The sequence below is a fragment of the Abrus precatorius genome, unplaced genomic scaffold, assembly GCF_003935025.1.
Source record: "Abrus precatorius isolate BTA unplaced genomic scaffold, Abrus_2018 Scaffold8, whole genome shotgun sequence".
In the NCBI taxonomy this organism is placed as follows: Eukaryota; Viridiplantae; Streptophyta; class Magnoliopsida; order Fabales; family Fabaceae; genus Abrus; species Abrus precatorius.
Window position 1 is genome coordinate 33945769 of NW_020874428.1, and position 25131 is coordinate 33970899.

The 25131-nt window shown below is 32.4% G+C and overlaps 4 protein-coding genes across 5 annotated transcripts; 2 read left to right on the forward strand and 2 right to left on the reverse strand.

Moving 5' to 3' along the window:
• Window positions 1–2782: 2782 nt before the first annotated feature.
• LOC113874764 (early nodulin-55-2) lies at window positions 2783–3964 on the forward strand. Its single transcript, XM_027512978.1, has 2 exons — window positions 2783–2975; window positions 3582–3964. Exons 1-2 carry the CDS (start codon window positions 2783–2785, stop codon window positions 3962–3964), a joined length of 576 nt encoding a protein of 191 aa, XP_027368779.1.
• Window positions 3965–5270: 1306 nt separating this feature from the next.
• Window positions 5271–13591, forward strand: LOC113846118 (probable cyclic nucleotide-gated ion channel 5). 2 transcript variants are annotated; one of them, XM_027474044.1, is made up of 8 exons: window positions 5271–5455; window positions 6519–6600; window positions 6909–7491; window positions 8045–8257; window positions 8418–8719; window positions 10746–10857; window positions 12100–12336; window positions 12570–13591. In XM_027474044.1, exons 2-8 carry the CDS (start codon window positions 6548–6550, stop codon window positions 13260–13262), a joined length of 2193 nt encoding a protein of 730 aa, XP_027329845.1. In that variant the 5' UTR covers window positions 5271–5455; window positions 6519–6547; the 3' UTR covers window positions 13263–13591. The 2 variants fall into 2 exon arrangements, with proteins under 2 accessions (XP_027329845.1, XP_027329846.1); XM_027474045.1 differs by lacking the exon at window positions 5271–5455 and adding an exon at window positions 5875–6032 and having other exon boundaries at window positions 12570–13547.
• Window positions 13592–14539: 948 nt separating this feature from the next.
• Window positions 14540–17585, reverse strand: LOC113846378 (transmembrane 9 superfamily member 8-like). Its single transcript, XM_027474554.1, has 7 exons — window positions 17466–17585; window positions 16637–16801; window positions 16434–16543; window positions 16242–16341; window positions 16043–16155; window positions 15784–15934; window positions 14540–15697 (listed from the first exon to the last, which is right to left on the reverse strand). Exons 1-7 carry the CDS (start codon window positions 17583–17585, stop codon window positions 14540–14542), a joined length of 1917 nt encoding a protein of 638 aa, XP_027330355.1.
• Window positions 17586–20073: 2488 nt separating this feature from the next.
• Window positions 20074–22558, reverse strand: LOC113846379. Its single transcript, XM_027474555.1, has 7 exons — window positions 22046–22558; window positions 21727–21768; window positions 21333–21415; window positions 21138–21239; window positions 20815–21029; window positions 20508–20602; window positions 20074–20420 (listed from the first exon to the last, which is right to left on the reverse strand). The coding sequence occupies exons 1-7, from the start codon at window positions 22185–22187 to the stop codon at window positions 20167–20169; spliced, it is 933 nt and encodes a 310-aa protein (XP_027330356.1). The 5' UTR covers window positions 22188–22558; the 3' UTR covers window positions 20074–20166.
• Between the last annotated feature and the right edge of the window lie 2573 nt (window positions 22559–25131).

Sequence of the window (25131 nt, forward strand, 5' to 3'; positions counted from 1 at the left end):
GCTAAAAGATATGGTGATTATTGATTACGACTTGATGTATAGTATCTGTAACTCCAACTTTTATTTGATAAAGGGAGTTCATTTTCAACGGTTAAAATGTAATAATTATCACTCTGGTATGATTTCACATCAAAGGTGACCCTCAGTCGATGTCCGCAGCAAGGTTACACTATCGTGGACTTGGTCAATGTCTTAATTATAGTGGAAAGATCAATGAAAACTGTTTGAGAACTTCAATGTTTGTTCGAATTTTTCTTATTAGAAATATACGGTGGTGTGCTCCTTGCTTTTTGGGTATCCCCATCACTTTATTTTATTCAACGTCCATCCATATATTTAATCAAAATGTTGGCAAATTCTTTAAGTAATGTAGCATGGCTCATAATAAAATTAGTGATACTTCCTATTTATCTTTTACACGCGTATAATAGATTTAAGTTAGATTTCGAGATCAAATATTTTTTTTAAAGATTAATATTGCATAAGTAGCTTGCATATTCTATTTAATTGTTTATAATGGATCAAAACTGATCTTTTATGCACTATTTAATTGTTTATAATGGATCAAAACTAATCTTTTATGCACAGAAGTTGGAGAGGGAAAAAAACTTTAGGTTTGATACATTTATTATAGCTAATATGAAATTTGAGTCTCAATAAATTTTTATTTGAATATAATTTCTTAAATATTAATTATTATAATTTATTTTTTTAATTGTTATAATTGAATTCTTCAATTTTCTTTAAGCTTTTTAAAAATTAAACTGTTAATTATTTTAGTTAAAAAAAAAGGATTTAAAGATTTTATATAAGAAAAAAGGAACTTAAAGACTTGATTGTCAAAATAATATATATATATATATATAATATTAAGCCAAAACTTTAACAATATATATAAGTTTAAACAAAATATTTAAATTGCAAAAAATGACGATTGAATACGTTTAAACTTAATAAACCTTAAATGATAGTCCTTTAAAAAATAAATTATATGTAATAGAGGATCAAGATTCTTTTTCATTTGATATTAACTGAAAGGTTCAGTCAAATAAAATTTAACAATTTTACTTAAATAATTTTTTTTTTAAATAAAAATATAAAATATACTGATTGGACCACTGTCTAGTTACGAGAAAGAATTCTAATCTACTCCATGCAATGCAATAGAATATTGTTATTTACAAACTTATATTTTACTTGTTAATATCTTTTTTAATAAAAGTTTACGAGAATAGAGGTTGCTTCATTTTAACATCAATACGCCACAAGTCAACAAAGGCGTCGATAGTTACTTAACCCATCGATGAAAGTCCCAACAAACCAAAAAACCTTTATATCAACATTATTCCATATCTTTTAAACAGAGGCAATACTCATTAATGATACTTTTATCTCATATTCTCTATTGTTAATTTGTCGTATGTATCAATCATTTATTTCATTGTTTTGTAAAAGTTGATTAATGCATTTCGTAAATGATCAATATGAAAAAAAACATGAACAGATTTGTATTTTTTGCAAAGGGGGAGGATAAATATTTACAAGTTATAATAAAATATTTTAACATAAAACATAAAAACTAAGAGTATGGATCTTCTGCAGATGATGATCGGGATCCATACAATATAAAGGTTGGTTTCTTGGAATGAAAAGAAATACCGCTAGTGTTAGCTTCGTGGATTCAGAATTCTTTGCAATTATAATTTAAACTGCAAAGAATTATTACCACTAATTTTTTTAATACATTCTAAAATCAAAATTTTTGAAACTGATTGGACAATCTTATTACCAAACGGTAGGTGATTGTGTTTTCAGCTCCTTGATCGGCAAAACACAGTTCCGAGTTATTAGTGTGATAGCTTCCATTATCAAAATTACAAGATTTTTTTCTCTGAATATTAATATAAGTTTATTTAAAATGTATTTTTTTATGATGTTATTCAATCACAAATTACTGTTTAGACAATTTTTTTAACTTCTACGATATTTAATTAAAAGTTACATCTATTGTATCTTTTAATTAATTAGTAGTATAAATTTTTTTATATTAACAGTTTATTAAAATTAAACTCCGTTATATTATATATAAGCAATAACGTATAAGGTTACATACTAAATAGTTTTTTCACAAAAATATTGTTAGCATGTGCCCTTGACGATTGTCATTAAGTCACAAAGACAAACACAAACGAAGACGCCCTGCACTTGCTGCCTCTACTTTGAAACGAAAACACAGTTAACCCCTCAAAAAATGAACAGGTATGTCACATAGATTCGTCTAGAAATGTTGCCAACATTTTTATTTTAATTTATGAATAGATGAAAGTTTATTTTTGATTCCATTGATAAAGGGTTAACTCGCATCGTATGAAATTTTAAACAATACATACATTAATTGTCAGCATTTCACTTTTAAAAAAAATTGGGTAAATAAACTTAAAATGAGAATTCTAACAATGTAAAATTTTCAATTTAATTAAAATCATTTTCATTAGAAAATTTAGACTTAACTTTGGTCTCAAAAGCTAACTCATGCTAAAAAATTAGCCAAGTACTTGTCAAATAAATGTATGTAATTCATCCTAAAAGACATCGAAAAGGTGCTTTAAAAGACATGCACGTTGGCTCGCCACTTCGCCAATATGTGCTGCTTCTACCTATTGCCAAGTGGCTATCATTCAAAGCAAAGGCTATTTATTACTTTGGAACCCAAAAACCAGTGCTTCGTATATCTCCATTGGTTGCTAGCATTTGGCCATTAACCCTCTGCCACTAATAATCCATGGCATTGTGTTTAGCACCCGCGTCTCCATTTTTGGTCTTTGTGTTCTCAATGTGCCTCTTGTTTTGCTGCTCCCAATCCAAAGAATATTTGGTTGGAGGCACTGAAAATTCTTGGAGGGTTCCTCTTCCCTCACCTGATTCACTCAACAAGTGGGCCAAGACTCACCAATTCAGAGTCGGCGATTCTCTCAGTAATTACTCTTTGCTTTTTACTTTGATTTATTCGGTACAGATTAGAAAACATGCACACTTCAAAGTAATTAAAAAATTTGTTTTTCCAATTTCTCTGTACAAAATTTATGCAAATACATAGATAAGTAGAGAAAATTAAGTATATGTAATAAGATGATAGTTAATGAACTTAGATTTCATTCTGGCTATTATTATTATTATTTTATGAGTTTTTGTTAACTTTAGTTTTTAGGGCTGAATTTAAAACTTCTCAGATAAAAAATTTTAATGAAAAAAGTATATAATTATATTGAAATTATAAAAATATAATAAATATTTATTTTTTTAATAATTTTACTATTATTAGTTGTTTATCTTTAACTTTAAGAATTGAAGTTAACAAAACTTTTATTTTATTAAAAAGCTAGTAACATTCTTCAAATAATCTTTATGATAGATTTATTTTTTTGAAAAATTAAAATACTAGGTTCATATTTATAACTTAAAAAAGATCAGTTATAAAAAGTATATTAATAACATTTCAATATAAGTATTTATTTCTTAGAGGAATTGTGTTAGCATTTTGTGTTGGTTAAAGCTCATTATTCTTGTTTGAATGTTTGTAGCATTTAAATACGATAGGAGAACAGAATCAGTGCACGTAGTGAATGAGACGGACTACGCACGTTGCATAACAAAGGGGCAACACTTAGTATTCAACGACGGAAATACTAATGTTTTACTTAGCAAATTAGGACCAAAACACTTCATCAGTGGAACACAAACTCATTGCCAAATGGGGTTAAAGCTGGTTGTGGATGTCATGCCTAAGAAAAGCAAGAAAATGTCTAATTCTTCCTCTCCTTCACCATCACCATTGCCTTCTTTGTCACCAACACCGTCACCACTTTCGTCGCATAATCAAGGTGTTGCTCTTGGTTCAAATAATGGATTCATTGGAGTTATAATGTGGGTAGGAGTTTCATTAGTGATGATGTGCTCAACATGAGAGAATATTATTGTGTATTTACATATTAATATTTCTTTTACTAGCTATATCCAACATTTGTATGGTGAGGTCAAGTTTTTTCGTTTTCATCTTAAGTCTTTCTTTGATGGGTAGATGTTTGTTTCCTGTACCCTAAGTCCAGTGTTCTTGGTAATTTTGAGATTCAATAAGTTTGGATTTAAATGCACCTGTATTGAATGTTCCTAAGTCATCATTGCCAAATAAATTCTACTTCTTATTTGTGCATTTTACGATTTCACGTTATTAACTTTTCTGTTGTGTTAAAGAAAAGATTATCTTTTCTGTGATTCAAGGATGAAAATCCTAATTTGTGCTTGAGATTTTTTTAGTAATATATAATATAAGTTGGTCCATGAGACAAAGTTTAACAAGGCATACGTTAGTTTTTAAGCCAATAACTATCTAACACGATGTTAACGATAGATATGAAAAAATAAAATTTGAAGAAAATAAGATAAAATAAGAAAATTTTCATTACAGAATTTTAAATAAAACTAGCTACATTTTATAAGGATTAAATATATTCAATTTCAATCTAAAAATTATAAAACTTTGCTATATTTTCTTATAAATTTTTCTAACAATACTCCTTTTACTAAATAAAATAAGTTAAAAAAAGAAATATATGTATTTATTATCTTAAAAATATATAAATAATAATAATTTTTTAATCAATCATTAGAACTCGTTAACGTAAGATACAGGAGAATATAACTTGGGAGTAATTTTTGTTTACCTTCTTATTACTTGATCTCTTGTAGTTAATTTTTCTTATTTAGTATAATTTGTTTATTTTTAAAACAAGATTAAATTAGAAAAATAACCATCAAAATTCAAAAGCATTGTTGTTTAAGGAGAAGGAGTAGTAATACAAGAAATTTATAATGTATATATATATATATATAATTATTAAAAAATTTATGATTATTAGTGTACTTTTATTTACTATATATATATATATATAGAAGACAAGAAAAACGGGACGCGTTTACCCGTGTGTGAGCAAGGGTGACCTTTTCTAGTTGTACTCTAAAGTATGTTGACCTTTTTAGTTGTTTTTTAGAGTAAATTTTTTTAAAATTTTAGAGGAATTAAATTAAAGGATAACAAAAAAGAAGAAGAAGAGATTTTATGAGTCTGGTATGAAAAAATTCAAACGAGAGATTATTTTATAAATTTGTCATTGTCTTGTCCAATAGCAGTTATTACAGCATTTAGTTTGGAAAAAATAGATATTTTTTCATATATATAAAAATATTTATTTTTTAATTTTGTTATTGTGATTACGGTTTGTCTGCTTTCCTTCCCCTTTCCTTTTTCGCTTCTCTTGTCATGCGTTCGACAACTATGACAATGACTTATCTCTCAGAGACCGAAATTCCGCCTTAAATGCCTCTCCGTGTTCTTCTTCTTCTTCTTCTTCTTCTTCCGTCATTGTTCGTTCAACATCCATTATTTCTCTCCGAAGAGGTCCGTTCCCCCCTTTTCCATTTTCATTGCTTTAATCTTAATGAAATCAGTGCTAGAGTTTCTGTTCTGTTTGCTTCGGATTACTGCATGTCGATGGAATTTTAATTTGGAAATTTGTGGGAGAGAGTTTGCTGAGTGTTTACTTTCCGTTGTGTTGAACTTGAACTTAGTGGCAGTTAACCCTACCGCTATTTTTGGTTACGCCGAGAAATTTTGGGAGTGTTTTGTCTGTGTGTGTATGTGTTTGTAAAGGAAATTTTGTTAATTTTTTGGATAATTTTCACTTCAACTTCCGGTATGAACTTTCGCAACAATACCTTTCCGGCGGCGAGATTTTCGGTCTGCCTCTGTCTACTCTCGCTCTTGACTTTTGAGATTGCGTGGTGTTTTTCACAGAGAGAGATTCGAAGCTCTGTGTGTGTGTGAGTGAGTGAGAGAGAGAGAGAGAGAGAGAGAGAGAGAGAGAGTTGTCTTAGTGAAGACTACTCATAATGTTATTGTTGAATTGAACCACTTAATTTTTCTTTTTGTTAACATTTGTTTTTTTCATGTGCCAAACATCTTTGATCTTTGAGGGGTAAGGATTTTTACTCCATTATCATTTACTTGACAATTTCTCCCATGAATTTATCTCCCCTAAAGTTTAATTTACTAGATGCAATATATGTGTTGGGAACATCTAGAGAATGGTACTCTCGAGGACAAGGGATGATTTCTTTTAGAACTATCCAAGTGTATGGACTTTTGATTTTACTATGTTGGGATACTTAATGAGAACTATAGAGTAAACAGCAGTTTGGTTTAGAGGATGAAAACTTTCACAAATACCATACTAAAGGAAAATGATTTAACAAGCAAGTGGCAACTTTAGGTTCATTAGGCTGGTGCAGTCAATCTACATTATAAAGTGAATTTACGTATATGGTTTAACATCAGAAGAAAGTAACTGAGGCTTGTAATGACCATTTGAAATCTGAGGCTTGTAATGACCATTTGAAATCTGACCTTGAAGATTGTTATTGCTATTGTTCATTGTTTTAAATTTTGTTTTGTCTGTCTGCAGGCTGTGCATTTGTGATCAACTGTTGAAAGATGTTTGATTACAAGTCAGAGTACATGGGTGGCCAGAGGGAAAATTTTTTGAGGTATCCAATATACTTGTGTCAAAGGGTTATGGTAGAGATATGAAGGAGAAGATAGTAATATAATGTTAACAATATTTATTTGCATGTTCTTAGCTCGCATAAGTTATTGCTATTTCTAAATTCCAATTTTAGAATAAATTTAGGTTATTGCAAAGATAAATCATGTCAATATGATGTAAACTTTTGGCATCAGTATATTTAATTTACTTTTTTGGCCATAATATATCAACGGATATATAACCAATTAACCATTTACTGTGTCACTCATTCAGTCATTTATAAGTGTCTTCATCATATTTAATTTCTAGGTTGGATACCTTGGATTCCAGACTGTCTTCAACTTCTGATGCTGGGGTTATGAAATCTGGATTTAGTATTGATAAATTAAGTCATGGTGGTCATGGAAACAGCACAACCTCTAGGTCTTTTAAAAGAGGAATGAGAAGGGGATCTGAAGGACTGAAGTCAATAGGGCGATCACTTGGGTTGGGAGTATCTAGGGCTGTGTTCCCAGAAGATCTTAAAGTATCAGAGAAGAAGATATTCGATCCTCAGGACAAACTTTTGCTCTTATGGAATAAGCTTTTTGTTATCTCATGCATTTTGGCTGTGTCAGTGGATCCATTGTTTTTTTATCTTCCTGTCATCAATGATCCATCTCACTGTCTTGGCATAGACCAAAAGTTGGCAACAATAGTTACAACCTTAAGAACAGTTATTGATGGTTTCTATCTTATACACATGGCCCTCCAATTTCGTACTGCTTATATTGCTCCATCTTCTCGTGTCTTTGGGCGGGGTGAGCTTGTGATAGATTCGGCACAGATAGCCAAGCGATACTTGCGGCGGTATTTCATCATTGATTTCCTGTCTGTGTTGCCGATACCGCAGGTCAGAAGAAAGAAACTGTTGTTATCTTCAACCAATCTCTTTTTGTTCATACTACATGACTATTTTCCTTGGTTTATGATCCTTCTGTATTAGCAGTGTCTGTAGCTGACTGTTATTTTCCATTTCCATGATGGATTGCCATGAAATAATGTTTTGGCTGCTGTCCACTTGATGTTTATTTTTGTGTTTGGATCAAGGATTGGTCTCATATATACAGTAAAGCTCCCCAATCCCATTGCATATCTGTAATCTTTGATTTTAAATTCTTAAAGATAGGGATTTTCTTTTTGATTTATATTAACTGTTGACTACTTGACTTTTGAGTGCATATATACATATATTTACTTTTAATATTCTGCTGAAATTTGCAACTGCTTACTGGACATTCATTAATATGTTCAAAACTCTTGTTTGACTGCTCAGTGGACATCCATTGATGAAGATACAACAGATATTTGTGTTAAACTAGTGATTGTGCTTATTATCTGCAATTTTAAGGTGTTTATATACTCAACTCATACTTTTGTTTTCTTTTATTCGTTCTTGTATTCAGATTGTGGTTTGGACATTTCTTCATAGGTCAAAAGGTTCAGAGGTACTAGCAACAAAGCAAGCCTTGATGTTCATTATCTTGCTTCAGTATGTTCCTAGATTTCTTCGAATGGTACCATTGACTTCAGAGCTCAAGAGAACAGCTGGTGTCTTTGCCGAAACTGCATGGGCAGGTGCTGCATATTATTTGCTGTTATACATGCTTGCCAGTCATGTAAGTTTTTCTTTTGTTTTGTTTTTTGTGGTGCTTAATTTTGTCTATCTTCCTTGCCTTGTTCTGTTTGAGCAATATACAATCTCACTTGTTATTATTCTTTTTATAGAGCTTTATCATGTTTCAACTTTGCCAATAATTTATTTTGATAAATTTGCAGATAGTTGGTGCTTTTTGGTACTTGTTAGCTATTGAACGAAATCAATCATGCTGGCAGAAGGCATGTAGTGACAATGGGTACAATAAAAACTTCCTATATTGTGGGAACCAGCACCTGGAAGGTTATAGTGCCTGGAATAATACAAGTGAATCTATTCTTAAGTCAAACTGCTCTGCAGATGGTGATCCTCCACCTTTTGATTTTGGAATTTTTACGCAAGCAATGTCATCTGGCATCATTTCATCTAAGAAGTTCATCTCCAAATACTGTTACTGTTTATGGTGGGGGCTCCAGAATTTGAGGTAATTAGTTTTATTTCCTTTGGACATTTGTATCATGCATTCTCTAACAGCTAATAGAAAGACTGAAACAAATATGTTCTATGTGAAGTATGTATTTCTGAATGGAGTGATTATATTATTTCTGCATATTTGTCAAATTGATACAGAACTGGTATCAATTATGCACAAACAAGTGGCTCAACAATAACAAAGCAAAAACTGATATGTAGATTGAAAATGAAATGAAATGAATTACAGTGGAAAAGAATTGGAATTGCCACAGAGCAATACTCCTACAGAGAGCTATGGCTTTCCATTTGTAACAAATTAAATGATTATTTTCCCAAAAAATACTCCCGCTTCCTGTACTTTCTCTATTGACACCCAAAACATACAAGCTTGTAACGACCCCCCAACCTCCACCTTCTCTCTCTGCCAGCTTACTCTCACATTTGCTTTTTACCCCTTTCTATTCTATTCTTCCTCGCATAGACCTTTTACACTTTTGGATTTGGACCATGTGACATTTGGTGAATCAGCTTCCCCCTGGGCTTGTATTATGAACCCAAGAATAAAAATGGGAAAGAAAAAGTCTTATTGAAATGAATGGAAAGAGCAGAAAATAGGAGAGAAATCTCTCCTCTAAGGATTCCTGCCTTGCAAGAGTTTTCTCTTTTCCCAAAGAGCAAAAGCTCAATTTACACATGATAAAAAATCTAAATTCCTTTTCCTTTATATCTTCATCTGTGATTTATTTACCCCTCAAACCCCTTCTATCTAACTAACTTCTATCACTAACTAACTACCATAACTGTCCTAACCAACTCACTCCTTTCACTAACTAACTACAATAACTATGCTAACTAACTTTTCCTTTTCTCTCTTCTTCCTCCTAACAGCTTGCCTCTTTATTCTGGGCTCTCACAAAAAGTGTATTGAGTTTAGACAAATTAGAAGGAAACACTGTTGGTTACAGTTGTATTAGTAATGGATTGGGTTGCTGGATAAATTAAACTCTCTTTAGGTTGCACCTCTTGAATATTCCTTTTGTTAGTGTTGTGTGTTTGAAAGGTTTAGTGGAAAGAAAATTTGAATATCTTTAAATCATTGGAGGAATTATTTGTCGTAGTGACTAGGGACCACCCTACATTAAACAAGGATTTCTGGTCAGGATAAAGCTGTGAGCCTGTGACAAACAAATTGCATTGCAAGTGAATTATTTTATGTGTTAATCAGATTAGGGTTCCACAATCTCTCAAATTTATTAACCTTTTTTTTTATTATCAGGGTTCTGCAATCTCAAAATTTGTTGCATTAAAATTAATTCTAAAGGTAGATTACTAGTCTCATCATTAAATACACTTAATTGCATTACCTTTAGAAGGATATCTATTAGTTGTTATGTAGTTTGGCATCTAGGTTACTGGTTTCTCACTTTGTATCTAAAAGGTGATAAGTTATATGTCCTACATTTTTGTTTTGTTTCACGATTTGTTCTAAAACTGACCTTTTTAGTAAGCCTGTAAAATTATCATTGATCAGGCTCATACCAGTATGCACACATGGCAAGGAATTTGGTAAGTGCTGGGTATCAGTTACTATATGAAAGAAAGGAGGATATGAACTAGGTTTAAGGAGAATTTGAATAAAATAACAGTGGGCAGTGTGCATGTCCCTCAAAGAATCTGTTGCATTTCTTTTTTATCTTCTATTTTTCAGTATTTCAGAAACTGACTGCAATAGATACTTTCTGTAACCTTTCTTTTTGATACTGATATGAGTTTTATATTAGTTCAGAAGAGGGAAAGATCTGGTTTTGTAAATACATTAATGCTCATCTAATTCTAGTTTCTGTCAAATACTGAGTATTTTTGGAGAGTTTGCTTTTGAACAGTAGGGCTTTCTGCCAAAGTACATGCTTTATATTTCAGATTTAGTATATAGATGAAAATCACTTGTCCCCATGTCTTTTCCTTCTCCTCATCCCCCTCCTTTTCTCTTTCTCATTTGTAATGCCAATGCCAATTTTCCATTGATTTTACTGCAGTACACTTGGCCAGGGGCTTCAAACTAGCACCTATCCTGGGGAGGTTATCTTTTCAATAGCACTTGCTATATCCGGCCTCATCCTCTTTGCACTTCTTATTGGCAACATGCAGGTATACTTCAAACCATTGAACTTAACATTACATGAAAGTAAGACTGCTGGGAGTCTTGGTATTCAGTTTGTCAGGAACATGCTGGACTGCTGGAGTATCCATAGACTTGTATTCATCTAGATCAAATGTGCTGGATACTTGAATTGTTGAATTACCTAATAATGTTAATTTTCATGCTTATCAGCAATATCAATATCCGAGTGATTAAATGGAATTGAATGTTGCAATTGCAATTGTACATATGGTGTGTGAGTAGGATTAAATGATATTAAATGGTATTGTAATGGAGTAGCTAGCCCATCAATAGTCATTTAGTTACTATATTTTTGTAAGGGCAGCTGGAGGCAGCATATGATTTGATATATGTTACGCAGAGGAAAGATTGACTTGCCACTTGGCTTTTTTCTCTGGCTAAAGCATGTATTGTTGAAGATGAAATCTATTATTGCCATTGGTAAATTTTCTGTCTTAACTGATGAACTACATATAGTATTCATTTTGAGAACTATTTAAGCATGGACACACTACTTTAGTGCAGACATGGACACAGACACAAACGTGTCTGACATGACACATTGATGACACATGTCTGACACATCTTCTTGTCTTTTTTGGGGGGCTCTAACATAGTGTGGATACAGTCATTAAAAAGAACAAAAGTTAGTCTGTTTTAAACTTTTCAGCATTTTTTATAACAATAAAAAAAGAAAAAAGAAAATAAGACATGGATGCTTTTGTTGCGTACCGATTTTATTTGCCCCAACTTTTTCAGGTCATTTTGGCTTATATGGAAGACATCAATATAGCCTATATATACGATATTATGAATAATGAGTATCACGTGAAACTGAGAAGAACTATTCTTGATTATGCATGTAAAATTAAAAGGTGAAATCTAACTCCTCTTGCTTTTGCACTTTCACCCAATACACTTCCTACCAATGTTTATGTCAGAGTCAATGTATGTTCTTTGCAGTTGAGAACTGCTCATGTTCATGCCAAGAGAGATCCAAGAGCTGATATAATTCTGCCTTAAGAAATTCCAGCAAATTTACATTCACATCGACATGCATGTAATGCACAATTAACACTTAATATTTTTAAGTTTGTTCCAAATGTTTCTCGTTATCACAAAATGGCCTTGTAAATAAATAGCTTTGAAATTTATGTCCATCAAAGTATGAAAGAGAAGATTTTTTTGTACCCAATACTGAGGTTTCTGTATTTTCCGCTTGATTACAGACATATCTTCAGTCTCTTACCATTAGGCTCGAGGAAATGAGAGTCAAAAGGCGCGATTCAGAACAGTGGATGCATCACCGCCTGCTCCCACAAGATCTTAGGGAGCGTGTGAGACGGTATGATCAATATAAGTGGCTGGCAACACGTGGTGTAGATGAAGAAAATTTAGTTCAGAGTCTACCTAAGGATCTTAGAAGAGATATTAAGCGTCATCTCTGTTTGGCCTTAGTGAGGAGGGTATGTTTTCTTTACCCAGGGTTATGCTTATTTGGTCCTTTTGCATGAGTATAATTATTTGATTCTTCTGTCTCATTGACTCTATATCTGCTTTTCAAATTCTTTTAGACGTAAAATCATGTGCTGCCTCTCTGAGATTTTTGGGACTAAATCTCTCTCTCAGATTACCATATCCATTGATGTTTGAACATCTGAATTTATTAATTCATTGATTGCTTTTCATGGATTTGTAGGTTCCACTATTTGAGAGTATGGATGAGAGATTGCTTGATGCCATATGTGAGAGGCTGAAACCATGTTTATTTACAGAGAATACTTACATTGTTCGGGAAGGAGATCCAGTTGATGAGATGCTTTTCATCATACGTGGTCGCCTGGAGAGTGTTACCACAGATGGTGGGAGGAGTGGATTTTTCAACCGCAGTTTTCTAAAAGAAGCTGACTTTTGTGGGGAGGAGCTTTTAACCTGGGCCCTGGATCCTAAATCTGGTTCTAATCTTCCATCTTCTACTCGAACAGTTAAGGCATTAACAGAGGTTGAGGCTTTTGCCTTAACTGCCGATGAATTAAAATTTGTTGCCAGCCAGTTTAGGCGCCTTCACAGTAGACAGGTTCAACACACTTTCCGTTTTTACTCTCAACAATGGAGGACTTGGGCTGCATGCTTTATTCAAGCAGCATGGCGTCGGTATTCTAAAAAGAAAATAATGAAGCTTCGTCTAAAGGAAGAAGATGCTGATGAGTCAGAAGGAACTCATGAAAATGCTGGTGGCAGTTCCTACAGCTTTGGTGCTGCCTTGTTAGCCTCAAAGTTTGCTGCACACACACTTCGTGGTGTACACCGCAATCGAATTGCTAAGACTGCCAGGGAGTTAGTGAAACTACAGAAACCCCCTGAGCCTGACTTTACTGCAGATGCAGACTAAAATTTTCATGTGTAACTAAGTGCTTGAAATGTTTGTTTCCATTGACTATTACGATTGAACTTGTGAAGGTCGTAAGCAATGTATTATACAGTTATTCTATGGCAGTTGTGAGGGTCTCAAGAGTTGTAATGACTCTTTCATCTGTTACCTTGTAAATTATATAGTATTATACATTAAGCCGACTGGTTGTCATATTAGGCCAACCACCGACCATGTAAACGGATGTACTGTTAAGTTTATTATTGAAGTTATTGGTTGGCAGAATCAAGGTCTGTCTTATTTGTCATCCACAAGTAATGTAAGATTTAATATGCTTGTGGTTTTCGACTGGAATCCTTTTCAGCATAATTAAAGATAATAACTAGGCAAGCAGAGAATATACCTCCTAAAATTCAAATGTGCTTTTCACTTCCATTCAGAGCCACTTCAAATTATGTACTGGCTCATTATTAATATTAAAGCTGCAATATTCTTGTCTACTTGTTGTCTAGCTCATTCCCTCATTATTTTGCAATTATTTTTCAGGTGAATGCTGTCCAGCCAAAATCCCTTCAATTGCCCGTCAGTACAGCAAGCCAGGTTCAAGCTTAGCTTGAATATCTATGTACCCTGCATCCGCACAGCCAAGTTGGCTGGTGATGCTGATCGAGACCAAAGAACCTTACCAAAATCATGGTTTCATACTTGTGCTGACTATTCTACCTAGAGCACTAACGTGTTCCTAATTTATGGTCTTGGTTGCATACAAGTAAAATCGGGAGTCAATTAGTCAGGTACAACTCTGACATTCCCAATCTTATTTCCTTCCTTGTACCTTTGTTTTATAACAAGCACCAAGTAATTAGCACAAGGGAAACAATGATCCGTTCCTATGAAATGTGTCTATCAGAAACATTCAAGTAAAAACTCTGAAAGATTGGGATATTTATAACATTTCTTATTGACAAAAGTGATTTATTTCTTAATACAGGATCTAAACCGAAGTTTACATCTACTAATTGCAAGAATTCATTCTTTTTCTAAGATAGACATTGAGGACAGGCATATTGCAATAATGCTCATGAATGTGCCATACAAAACAATGAGAATATTCAAGTATACCGAGAAGAGGGAAGGATACTAAGAAAGATTACAAAATATGGATATTTGGAAAATACACTTGATGACTTGAACTAAAATTAAGAACTGTAGTAGAGCATCCTATACTGAGGAGACTAAACATTTCTGTGCTTCAACTTGGAACTGGAACCACAGGGATGACTTAAAATTGACAAGAGTCAGTCAATTTTCACTGATGAATAGATCAGCCTTGTGAACCAGAAGCATGCATAGAAACCAATTGTTCCAGTCAACACAAAAAATGCATATGAAAGCAGCAGCATGTACCCAAAATACAGTACTCCAGATACGGGTTTTGTGATCTCAAGTTTTGTGAAGAAATAAAAAACGGCATATAGGAAAAGGTAGAGTGCAGAGGAACCTGAAGTCAGATATGACCTCCACCACCAATTGTAGTCTTCACTACACAGCTGAAAGTAGCAGAGAACAATTGTGATCTCAGCACAGGTGATAATGAGGATGATGAACACAATGAACAGGAAGCCAAATATATAATAAAATTGGTGTAACCAGATTGATGTGAGAATGAAGAAAAGCTCAATGAAGACCGCGCCAAATGGGAGTATGCCTCCTATTAGAATAGAGCAGACAGGATTCATGTACCAAGCCTTTTCTGGAATCTGCCTAGCTATTTTGTTTGTCTTTACAGGATTCTCAATTGCTGGCTTTCTAAACCCCACGTAACCACCAACAAAGACAAGTGGAAATGAGATGCCAAACCATAAGAAAAGAAGAGAAAACATTGTTGTAAATGGCACAGCCCCGGAAGACCTCTGCCCCCAAATTAGAGCATTTAGCACAAAGTATATAGCAAAGGCAGTGGCAGGAAACATAGAGGCTGTCCTGAGAGTGATTTTCTTCCATTCTGCTCCTTTGAACATCTTATAAAGACGTGCTGAAGCATATCCAGCGAGCAGTCCCATAAATACCCAGAGCAAGAGCATAGCTGTCATCAACCCCCCTCTATTTGAGGGAGACAGAAATCCAAGGGCAGCAAAGATCATGGTGACAAGAATCATTCCAAAAAACTGAACACCTGTTCCAACATACACACAGAGTAAGTCTGAGTTTGATGGAGGCCGGAAAACATCCCCATGGACAAGTTTCCATCCTGTCTCTTCTTGGGCTTCTTCTTGTGTCTCTAATTGATTATACTTCGAGATATCACGATAAAGTGTCCGCATCATTATCATAGCCACCATTCCTGAAAGGAAAAGGACAATCATTAAAGAATTGACAATTGAAAACCAGTGAATCTGGTCATCGGCCATTAGAAGATAGGTATCCCAGCGATATGCCCACTTCACATCACTCGCCTGCAAGGTAAAAAATTCCAAAATTAATAATTAAATCAACACCAAAATCTATTTCTGTTCAATTGCTATGAATTTTGATAGCTAACCTCAAACTCAACATCATAGGTGAAAATGATTTCTTTCTTGTCTTCAACCTCTTGAGGAGATTCAGAGCTGGAGACTAACTTCTTTGCATGGGGATCACAGGTAGTTAAGCGGGTATTCTCATTCCATTCACCTTCATATTCGTGCTTTATACTGAACTCATAGGAATAATTTCAACGTACAAGTATTATTAACTGGGAAATTAAGAGATTAACACAAAACTACTTTTAACAACCAGGTGGAAAAGAATTATAAAACAACCTGAATGGTTTAACCTCAAATCCTACAATCCTTGACAACTCTATCTCTGGATCTCTATGATACTTAATCATAAATGCCAAGTGGTTGTGGATAAAATACTTTTCGTCTTTGATCTGTCAAGAGTCGAGTGCAAGAGTTAGAATGAATTCAAAACAATGGTTATATAGTAATGTTCAGCGCTCAGCAAGCTTGTACATACTCCAGAATACTGTCCTTTAAGACCAACAAGGAAGCCATGCAGATATACTTCCTGATCGAGCCTTCTTAGAGGAACCACCAAAGGAAGATTGTCTAAAATCCTGCAACAATGCGAGGATAAAATATCCGTTTTCACAAAGACATTGACACAAAATTGCGTAAGTTTAACTTTAAAAGAGTACTGATGTCTCACATGTTCACCCGATACTCATCATCTATCTTTTCCTTGAACTCATTCGCCGTTTTTGCATTGAGAGTTAGACGACACACAACATTGCACAACTGTGGTTCTCTCATTTTAAACTGAAAGAATCAAATTGCTTCAATATTTTAGAGTTAAAACACATTATACAAAAGGTAGAAAGTTACAACCCTGTCCTAAAAATTTAAACCAACCACATAAGGAGAGTTTTCAATGCGGTCACCCCGTAGAACTTCCCCAAGATTTTCTGCACTGTCAACAATGCGATCTGGCTGACAATAAGGCAGTGAATAGTATGAGTAAGGAAGTTGTGTTTTTGTGGAAGTCAGCTTGTTCACTTTCACCCTCAACGGATCCCCCTGTCACCAATAAACAATGTGATGATTTTGGAAAAGTTATCACCTGCTTCTTTGGCTGATCACTTATGCATTGATTGAATCAGGTCAATAAACCGTCAACTACGTCTAGGAAATACAAAATTTTGCTGCAAGCATAGAATGACAAATATATATAATTATGCGAGGGACAATACACGCTTAATTCCTGCAATTCCCACCATTGCTGGCATTGGCATTGCATGGTCGCATCGATCATAGAGTAAACTAGCCGTGAAAACATGGGATTCTCTCACTATTTCTGAGTCACCCTCAAAATCTCATCTTATCACAGAATTTCAATTACTTTTCCCCATGAAAATGAACCAAAGAGGATCGAGTCATGATTGTTACTTGAACAAATAACTCTTAGATAACAAGAATAAAAGCTTGGATCCCATGAACCCCACACGTCCAAGGAAAGTTCACTAAATTTCCGAAACAGAAAAATAAAGAAAAAAAAAATCATGAGAACCCCCATTGTGAAACCACAAATATCTAAATCCAACAAGGTAAAGAAGGGATGGAGATGCCATATAACCAAAACCACCGATCACTGATCTAGCAGAGATTCAATGAGGCAAGGAATGAACACGCTTAAAATACTTGAAAAGAAAACATTTTGAAGGAAAACAAGAAATGTAAAGACCTTCCAGAAATCCTCAGGTGCAACACCAGGGAGGTAAAAACAGTTACATTGGTGGGCAATGAACAGAATGCAAATACACACAGAGATCCATAGGTCACTAGCCAGAGGCTCTCTCGCCATTTTTTCATACAACACACGCTTCACTCTCTCTTTCTCTTCCGCTGTTTTGTTCGTGTCCCCTGCTCTGTTGTTATTTTCTTAGCCTTGATCGTCAAAATACAAATTTTATTTTTTGAAAAGTAGTTGAGACACAAATGTGAGGATTTGCGAGACATTACTAATCCATGACCATGAAATGAGACCATGACATGCGGCAGTGAATGGATCACGTAGTTTTAACGGTGATTAACAAACAAACCATCCACTCATGTTCATTATATTAATTGGATTGGAATGGTTAGCTCTGGTGGCGAAGAATGACGTTTGGATCAACTCTTTCAAGCAAAATGTGGCTGCATTGAAATTCGATTCTCGTACCCCTTGAATTAAGTTCAAATCAACCTATCTCTATCGATTAAATCTAATAAATCTAGGTATCGAGTACTAAAGAATATTTTAAGAGTTGTTCTTTTCTCTTAATTATGCCACATTGCTTCTATTGCATAGGGTATTTAATTTTTTAATGAAATTTAAATTCAGAATTTTATTTTTTCATAATTTATTTCTTAATTTAAAAAATAATGTATACTTTTAATTTAGTCCTATTTAATCTGATAGAATATTTGTTAATAATAACTATTATTATTTGAAATTTTTTTAAGTAGTCATAGTATTTTTTTTTATTCAAAAAATATTTAGTTTAATAATATTCATATATTGTTTTGAAAACTTACTAATCATAATTAATAACAGTGCTCGAATTTAAATATATATATATATTTAATTTAAGCGATAATGGTAAGAAATAATGCTTTAAGAATGTTATTTTTACGCACAGACGTTACATGAACTGCTTCCTCAATGCAAGAAAAAGTCGAATACAATGATTACGCACTAATTCTTAAATTAAAAAACAGTTAGTCACTATAGACTTGGCAGATATTCCAATGTTTTATTAGTAAACATAACCTCTAAAAAAAATTTCATAAAAAATCATCTTATTGATCTATGTATAACGGAATAAATGTTCAAACAATGAAAATTAAGAAAAATAAATAAATGCAAATTAACCAATATTGGTCATCTCATATTTATATAAAACATCGTAAAAAGCAGTGCACACCGTTTTATCATCTTCCATTTTTCCATCTAATATCAGAAAAATAATCTTTCATGCGTGAGTACATCCTTTTCTTTTTCCCTTCCGGATCTCTTACCATTAGTTTTATTATGCATAAATTAAGAATTAATTTTGCGTTATTATTATGCTAGCATTAAACAATTTACAGTATTAGTTAACATGTTGCCACTTGTGAATTAAGTTGCCTTGTTTAGTAGCTAAGTCTTTTGTCTAAAGATCATTTGAATTTGAACCCTGGTTTACCAACAAGAATTGATTTATGTTTGGTTAGAAGAAAACATAGGGGAAAGGAGAGGAGAAGTTTTATCTTGTTTGTTTTATAAATTTGGAAAGAATGTTAGGAGAAATGAAGAAGCAAATGTATAAAATATTTAAATAAATAAATAATATATAAAATGTAACAAGTTAAATTTTTTTAAATATATGATATATTTTGTGAATTTATTTTAATTAATAACAAGTCATACTTCTGTTATATTTCTATTAATTATGTGATAAAATTTAGGACTAGTCTTACTTTCAATAATTAAAAAATGGAGAACTATATGTAAATAATTAAATTAAAAATATAAATTCAGACATAGGTTAAAAGTGTGATTAATTTTTTTTACCTAAAAGTTACTTGTTTTATTTTGTAAAAGTTTGGCATTACCATGAAAGACCACGATTAGTTCTGAATCCGCAGGCCTCCCCCAACTACACCTGTGTCATGATCTCTCCCTCCCGTTGGCTTCATGGTATGAATGAGAATAAAAGAGAAAATAGTTTGTCTCTTAAACTGTATTATCTAAATTGTCCTAAGATCATACATTTTTTAGTGATATTTATTTAGAGGGAAATCATGCTTGGTATGAAATTTTAAGTGACAAATTCTAATTGGTTTTTATACTCTCCCATGATCAATCTTTGAATTCATCACTATTGCGTCTTCATATCAATTAGTATATCTCTTATAAGGATATAACAGTATATTATTTTTCCTTGCTTTTGCTTGCTTGCTTTTATATAAACCAAAATAAGGGAACTCTTCCTCTTGAACAATACCACATGAGGGGGATCTGGTTGGGAAAAAATTCAGATATCTAATCATAAATAACAATATTTTGGTGTCATTTAATCCACATTCAAGAGTGATCACTACGCAGATGTCACAAATATCAGAACATTTTTCAATCAAATTTAGAAGTGCATTTGTGAAGGAAACAGCTAGAACAACTGAAATTGACAAGCAAATTAAAATTTGACTATGATCCAATACATCATCCTTAATTGTGGGAGCGGTATTCAGCTAACAAATTTTGCTGATAATGATATGCCCACATAAAGCATATCTGCATACCCCTCCCCTTAATATTACTACAAATCCCAAATTCCACTAAGAAAGACATTCATGATGGAAACAACTACAAGGGGAAAAAAAGAGAACCAGGGAGGAAGCCAGATATAGCAAGAAATATAATTTTAGTTATCTTCTTGTACAGGTGATTCTAGCATTCTTACAGTGCGAGGAAGCATAAACTCAGCAAATATAGGAAAATGAGATGATGGATAATACCCATCAATATTATCATTCACCACTTCACAAGAAACAGGAATCAGTGATCTACCTCTGAAAAGGATCCAATCAATGTGAAGATCTTGTGTTTGGCGATCCCAGCAGAGGCAGAGAGCTCTAAAAATTAACTTGAGGAATTCAAGGGCTCCCTGTTTGTCACCTAGCAGCAGCAGATAACTCTCAGCAATAGCATAGTCATATCATGCTTATAAAAGAGAATAGCAGTGTCAAAGCATAAAAATAGTACCCTTGAATCCATGATAAGTGCGGATTAGGGAAACATTTTTCCTCACTCGAGCACTAGGCCATGCATCCCTCATATCGCCAACTACACCATGCTCTCTGCACTCAGTCAGAGTAAACTCACAAGTTACAAACTACTCCACAATAGTCAGTATCTTATCACAGAATTCACTGTAAATGAATAACAAAGATAGGTGCACCAAGCACTACAAGCAATATGAACTTGAGTTACTGACTTTAACATGATATAAACTTGAAATTGATGATCGATAAACCACTAACAATTGGTAATATATGTAATAAGAAACTACCTCGATCGTCCAAGAAGAAAGCGTCCAGTAGTTGATTCCTTTTGTGTATTGAAGCCTCCACAGTACACAACCGGCAGGCTTGGGGGTAAGGATGCAATGTGCTGCCATGTGAGTAAAGCACTCCGTCTACGGGCACGAGGACTGAACTCATCCATGTTTGTATTTACTATCTGAAAAGAAAATCCAGGAGGCTCGAGTCCTTTTAGTTGAAATGTGTGGACATCATGTCAAGGAACCAAGTGATTCAAAGGTTGTGTAACAAAAGTAAAACACTGTCTGAAAACAACTGAAGCTATTATTTCTTTTCTAAATCGTAAGGATATAGCCCATGTTGCAATACAAGGAACTTCAGAACCCCATGACATGCTTCCAGGTACAGAGGGAGACTCCGACAACCAAAAGGTTCCACCTTCCAGAAGCTCTACCTACACAATATAAGGGGAAAAAAATTAGCAAACCAATTAGTTCTCCAACCAGTTAAGAAAATTAGACCAGATAATACTGAAACAGTCTCATACCTTTTCCCTATCATAGAAGATGGTACAATGCTCATCCGTAGTGTCCTGGGGCCCTATCCGTGATATCCCAAACTGATCATAACCTGAGTATTTTTTATCAAATTAGAAGAATCCATTTAGAAACAAGACTAATACTAAGCACAAAAAGGGTTTGATAGGAAATACATAATCCCTATATAAAAGACAAAAACAGCATTAATGTTTTCCCTTATAACAGCACCTTCTTGAGATATTTATCTTCATAAAGAGCAACATATGATGTAACCCTTTAACAATGCCATCGCTATGGCCTATGGTACATATATAGATACTTTATATTCTTGTACCCAAACCATGCATGAAATAGATGAATACTTTCCTAAGCTGAAGAACCACGTATTAAAAAAGCAGTTACCTGGCAAACCCTGCTGGAGAAAATCCAGTTGTGCTTTCACTCCTGAATCCAGATGAAAATTAAATCAGAATGATCAAAACAACAAAAAAACCAAACATGTCATTGTTAAAAAAAGAAAGAAAAAGAACCCAGATCAATCAATTTCTAAGGGGAGAGAACCAAAGAGAGGGAAACAAAGCAAAAATCATCAAATCAAACCAAGAAGAAAAAAAGGGCATTTTCAGTGGCCAAGAAATTGTGTATTCAAAGCAAGCTTCATCCAGAAGGATCAAGAACTATCTAGCAAAACCCAAATCGGAGAAAGAAGAAGCAAAGGAACCTTGTTGGGTACAAAGGATGATGGGTGAGTAACTGGTGATAACGCTAATACACAAGTCCCTTCTCTTCTCCCACGAATTAGGACTCTCTTGTGGTTCATCATCATGCAGATTGAAGGTCATCACAGTCAAAGACACACTCATTTTTCTTCTCTTTCTTCCTCCCCTTCTCTCTACTTCATAGCTAATCGATCCAATATAAAGAATGCTTCAAGAAGGAACAAATCTCAAACAGGTTGTCATGCTCTGACATATATAAATATTAATCTTTCTCATGAAGACACCCTTTCAACAAAATGCCAGACAGCAAAAAAAGGTGGAATTTTATCTTTTTCTTTTTTTCTTAGTAATATGGTAGGTGTGAAAGAAGAAAGAGGTTGTGTGTGTGTTTAGTCTGACTCTGAAGTTTGGATTTTGGAAGGTCAAAAGTCAAACCAAGCAAACCCTTTTTCTTGCAATGCCAAATTGGTAATGCCTAATGCCATGTTCACCTCTTCACTACCAACCAAAGAAACCCGCTTTGTTGGGTGTGCCTCTCTGCCTTTCACCACCCTACTTAATATGCAGACCCGTGAGAATCCCTCATCATAATTCCTAATCAAAACAATTTAAAACATTTCATTAACTTTAATTTTGTTTTAAAATTTAAATTTGAACGTATTATTTATACTCTATTTCAATCACAATTTATTATATTAGTAATTATTTTTATAATAAAAATAATTTTGAAATTATATCTATAATATGCTTTAATTAATTAATAATATAAAAACTTTTAAGTTAATGGGGTATTAAAATTAACTCTTCTTTTAATGCCTTAAAAATAATTGAGTATGAAAAGATAAAACTTAATAATGTAAATTTATTTTTTTAATCAATATTTTGATATTAATTAGAAAATTAAAAATTTTATAATAATATTAAAATGTATTCAAAAACAATAAAAATGTATTAATAATATTTTTTATATTCTTTAAATGATGTCCAATTAACATTTACCTGTAAAATTAAATTTTAATTTAAATATACTAACTACATAAAAAAAAAACTAAAATGTCACTTGATAATAGATTATTATATTAACTAGATATTTTTATAATAATTAATATAAAAATCATAGCTGTCCATTAAAATTAAACTTATAAAGTCAACAAAAATTAACATTCACTTATATTAAATAGTTATTTATTGCATACATATTTTTTTATTTTTTTATTAATTTATATATATGTATATATATATATATATATATATATATTATTAAATTTTATATAATTTAAATATTTATTAATTTATTATCTAAAATTTAATATTTACTTATACTTTTAAAATATAGTACATATTAAAATAAAAGTAATATAATAAACTATCTATTCATTTTGTTTTTTTATTAAATTTTATAAAATAAATCTGCATGAAAACTTTCAAACCAAATTTTCATTAACAATAAGCATCTAACTTAAAATACGTATATTATTTAATAATTTTTTATAGAATGAAAAATTAATCAATAAATAAATAAGTTTTATAGATAATTGATTATATTATTTTATTTTAACATGTAATATGTTTTTAAATAAATAAAAGTAATAATAATGATTGTTTCAAATTGACTTAGAAATAGCTTGACTTACCTAAGATTAATTTATTTATTTATTTAAAAAATTATCTGTAGTAAGTTATTAACAAATGTAAAAAGAGTTCATAGAGGTATTTCTAACTCTAATCTTTGCCTTAGGTGTTCTACTACGCCAAAAATGATTATGCATGTTTTACATGATTGCCTACAACTTCTTATATTTGAAACTTGTTAATTTCTAATATTAATTGGTATAGGTTTTTTAGTGTTGACTTGAGTAATTGGTTGATTGCAAATCTATCTCAGCAAAAAGTTAATAATTTTAAGCATTGAAATTTATTTTTTAGTATTTTGCTTTGAAAAATATGTTCAGATAGGAATTCTTTCATTTTTAATAATACTTTTATTCTCCCCCCCCTCCATTATTGATTTCTCAATCTATATCATTTGCTTCTTATTTAGTCCCTTTTTGCAAGGACTCCATATCATTTTTTTGGCTGAAAGATTTTGTAATTGTTAATTAGTCTCCTCCTCCCAAAGATTATATTAAACTAAATGTTGATGGTTTTGTGTTGGTTGGTTCAAGTGTTGTTGCTCTTGGGAGTATTGTTCAGAATCCTAATGGAGTTTTTCTAAAGGGCTTTAAGTGCACTATTGTTCTCCTTTGGATGCTGAATTATGAGCTATTTTTCATGGTCTTCAATTTCTTAGAGCTACTGGTTACTTGAATATAATTTTAGAGACTGACTCTAGGAAGCTCTCCAAATTATAAAAAATAATCAAAGTTATGTTGGTTAATGTGCTTGTTTGGTTGAAAGTATTCATATCCTATTACAAGATTTACCTTTCATCTAGTGTTTTTATGTATATCGTGAAACTAACTATTACACGTATAAGTTATAAGTTAGTTCTGTTAGCTCATAAAAAATATCTCAACTATAAAGTCTTAATTAGTGTCTCTTTTTTCTTAGCCCACCATATTAGGCAGGATTACTTAGGTATTAAATTTCTTAAATCTTGTAATTTGTTTCTTCTTTGTCTTTAGGCGTTAAGCCCGTTGATTAGCAAAAAAAAAAAAATACTAAATATTAAATTTTAAATTTTAAATAATTTACTTATAAATATTTAAAATATATAAAATTTAATATATATATATATATATATATAATTACAAAAATAATATAAAATTATTTAATATAATTAGATTAGTCAATTTTATATTCTTTAAAACCTTATGAAATAGTTTAAATTTTTAAATTTAACTTGTAATGTTAATGGATCCATTATATAACTTAAATTAATAACAATTAATCTTTTAAACAATTTTTAAAAATAACTATCAAAGAAATTTTTTATCTCCGCTTTAAAGATGATTAGTGGTATTGACAAAATTATTTAAAATGATTTTCCTCCTCCCCCTTCTGTTCTTTGTATATATTTACATCGAAGGGAAAAAAGAGAATAGAACTTCTACAATTCATGCAATTGTCACAAGCTACGCCAATACGC

Bases quoted from the DNA above. Each gene is read 5' to 3' on its own strand.
- LOC113874764 (XM_027512978.1), top strand. From the start codon at position 2,783: ATGGCATTGTGTTTAGCACCCGCGTCTCCATTTTTGGTCTTTGTGTTC. The intron at 2,976-3,581 runs GTAATTACTCTT...GAATGTTTGTAG, and splicing joins CAGAGTCGGCGATTCTCTCA to CATTTAAATACGATAGGAGA.
- LOC113846118 (XM_027474044.1), top strand. From the start codon at position 6,548: ATGTTTGATTACAAGTCAGAGTACATGGGTGGCCAGAGGGAAAATTTT. The intron at 6,601-6,908 runs GTATCCAATATA...TTTAATTTCTAG, and splicing joins CAGAGGGAAAATTTTTTGAG to GTTGGATACCTTGGATTCCA. The intron at 10,858-12,099 runs GTATACTTCAAA...GCTTGATTACAG, and splicing joins TTCTTATTGGCAACATGCAG to ACATATCTTCAGTCTCTTAC.
- LOC113846378 (XM_027474554.1), bottom strand. From the start codon at position 17,585: ATGGCGAGAGAGCCTCTGGCTAGTGACCTATGGATCTCTGTGTGTATT. The intron at 16,342-16,433 runs GTGAGACATCAG...GCATTGTTGCAG, and splicing joins GATGAGTATCGGGTGAACAT to GATTTTAGACAATCTTCCTT. The intron at 15,935-16,042 runs GTTGTTTTATAA...CTATGAGTTCAG, and splicing joins TTTGAGGTTAAACCATTCAG to TATAAAGCACGAATATGAAG.
- LOC113846379 (XM_027474555.1), bottom strand. From the start codon at position 22,187: ATGAGTGTGTCTTTGACTGTGATGACCTTCAATCTGCATGATGATGAA. The intron at 21,240-21,332 runs GTATGAGACTGT...TATATTGTGTAG, and splicing joins TCTTCTATGATAGGGAAAAG to GTAGAGCTTCTGGAAGGTGG. The intron at 20,421-20,507 runs GTACTATTTTTA...TGCTGCTGCTAG, and splicing joins CACTTATCATGGATTCAAGG to GTGACAAACAGGGAGCCCTT.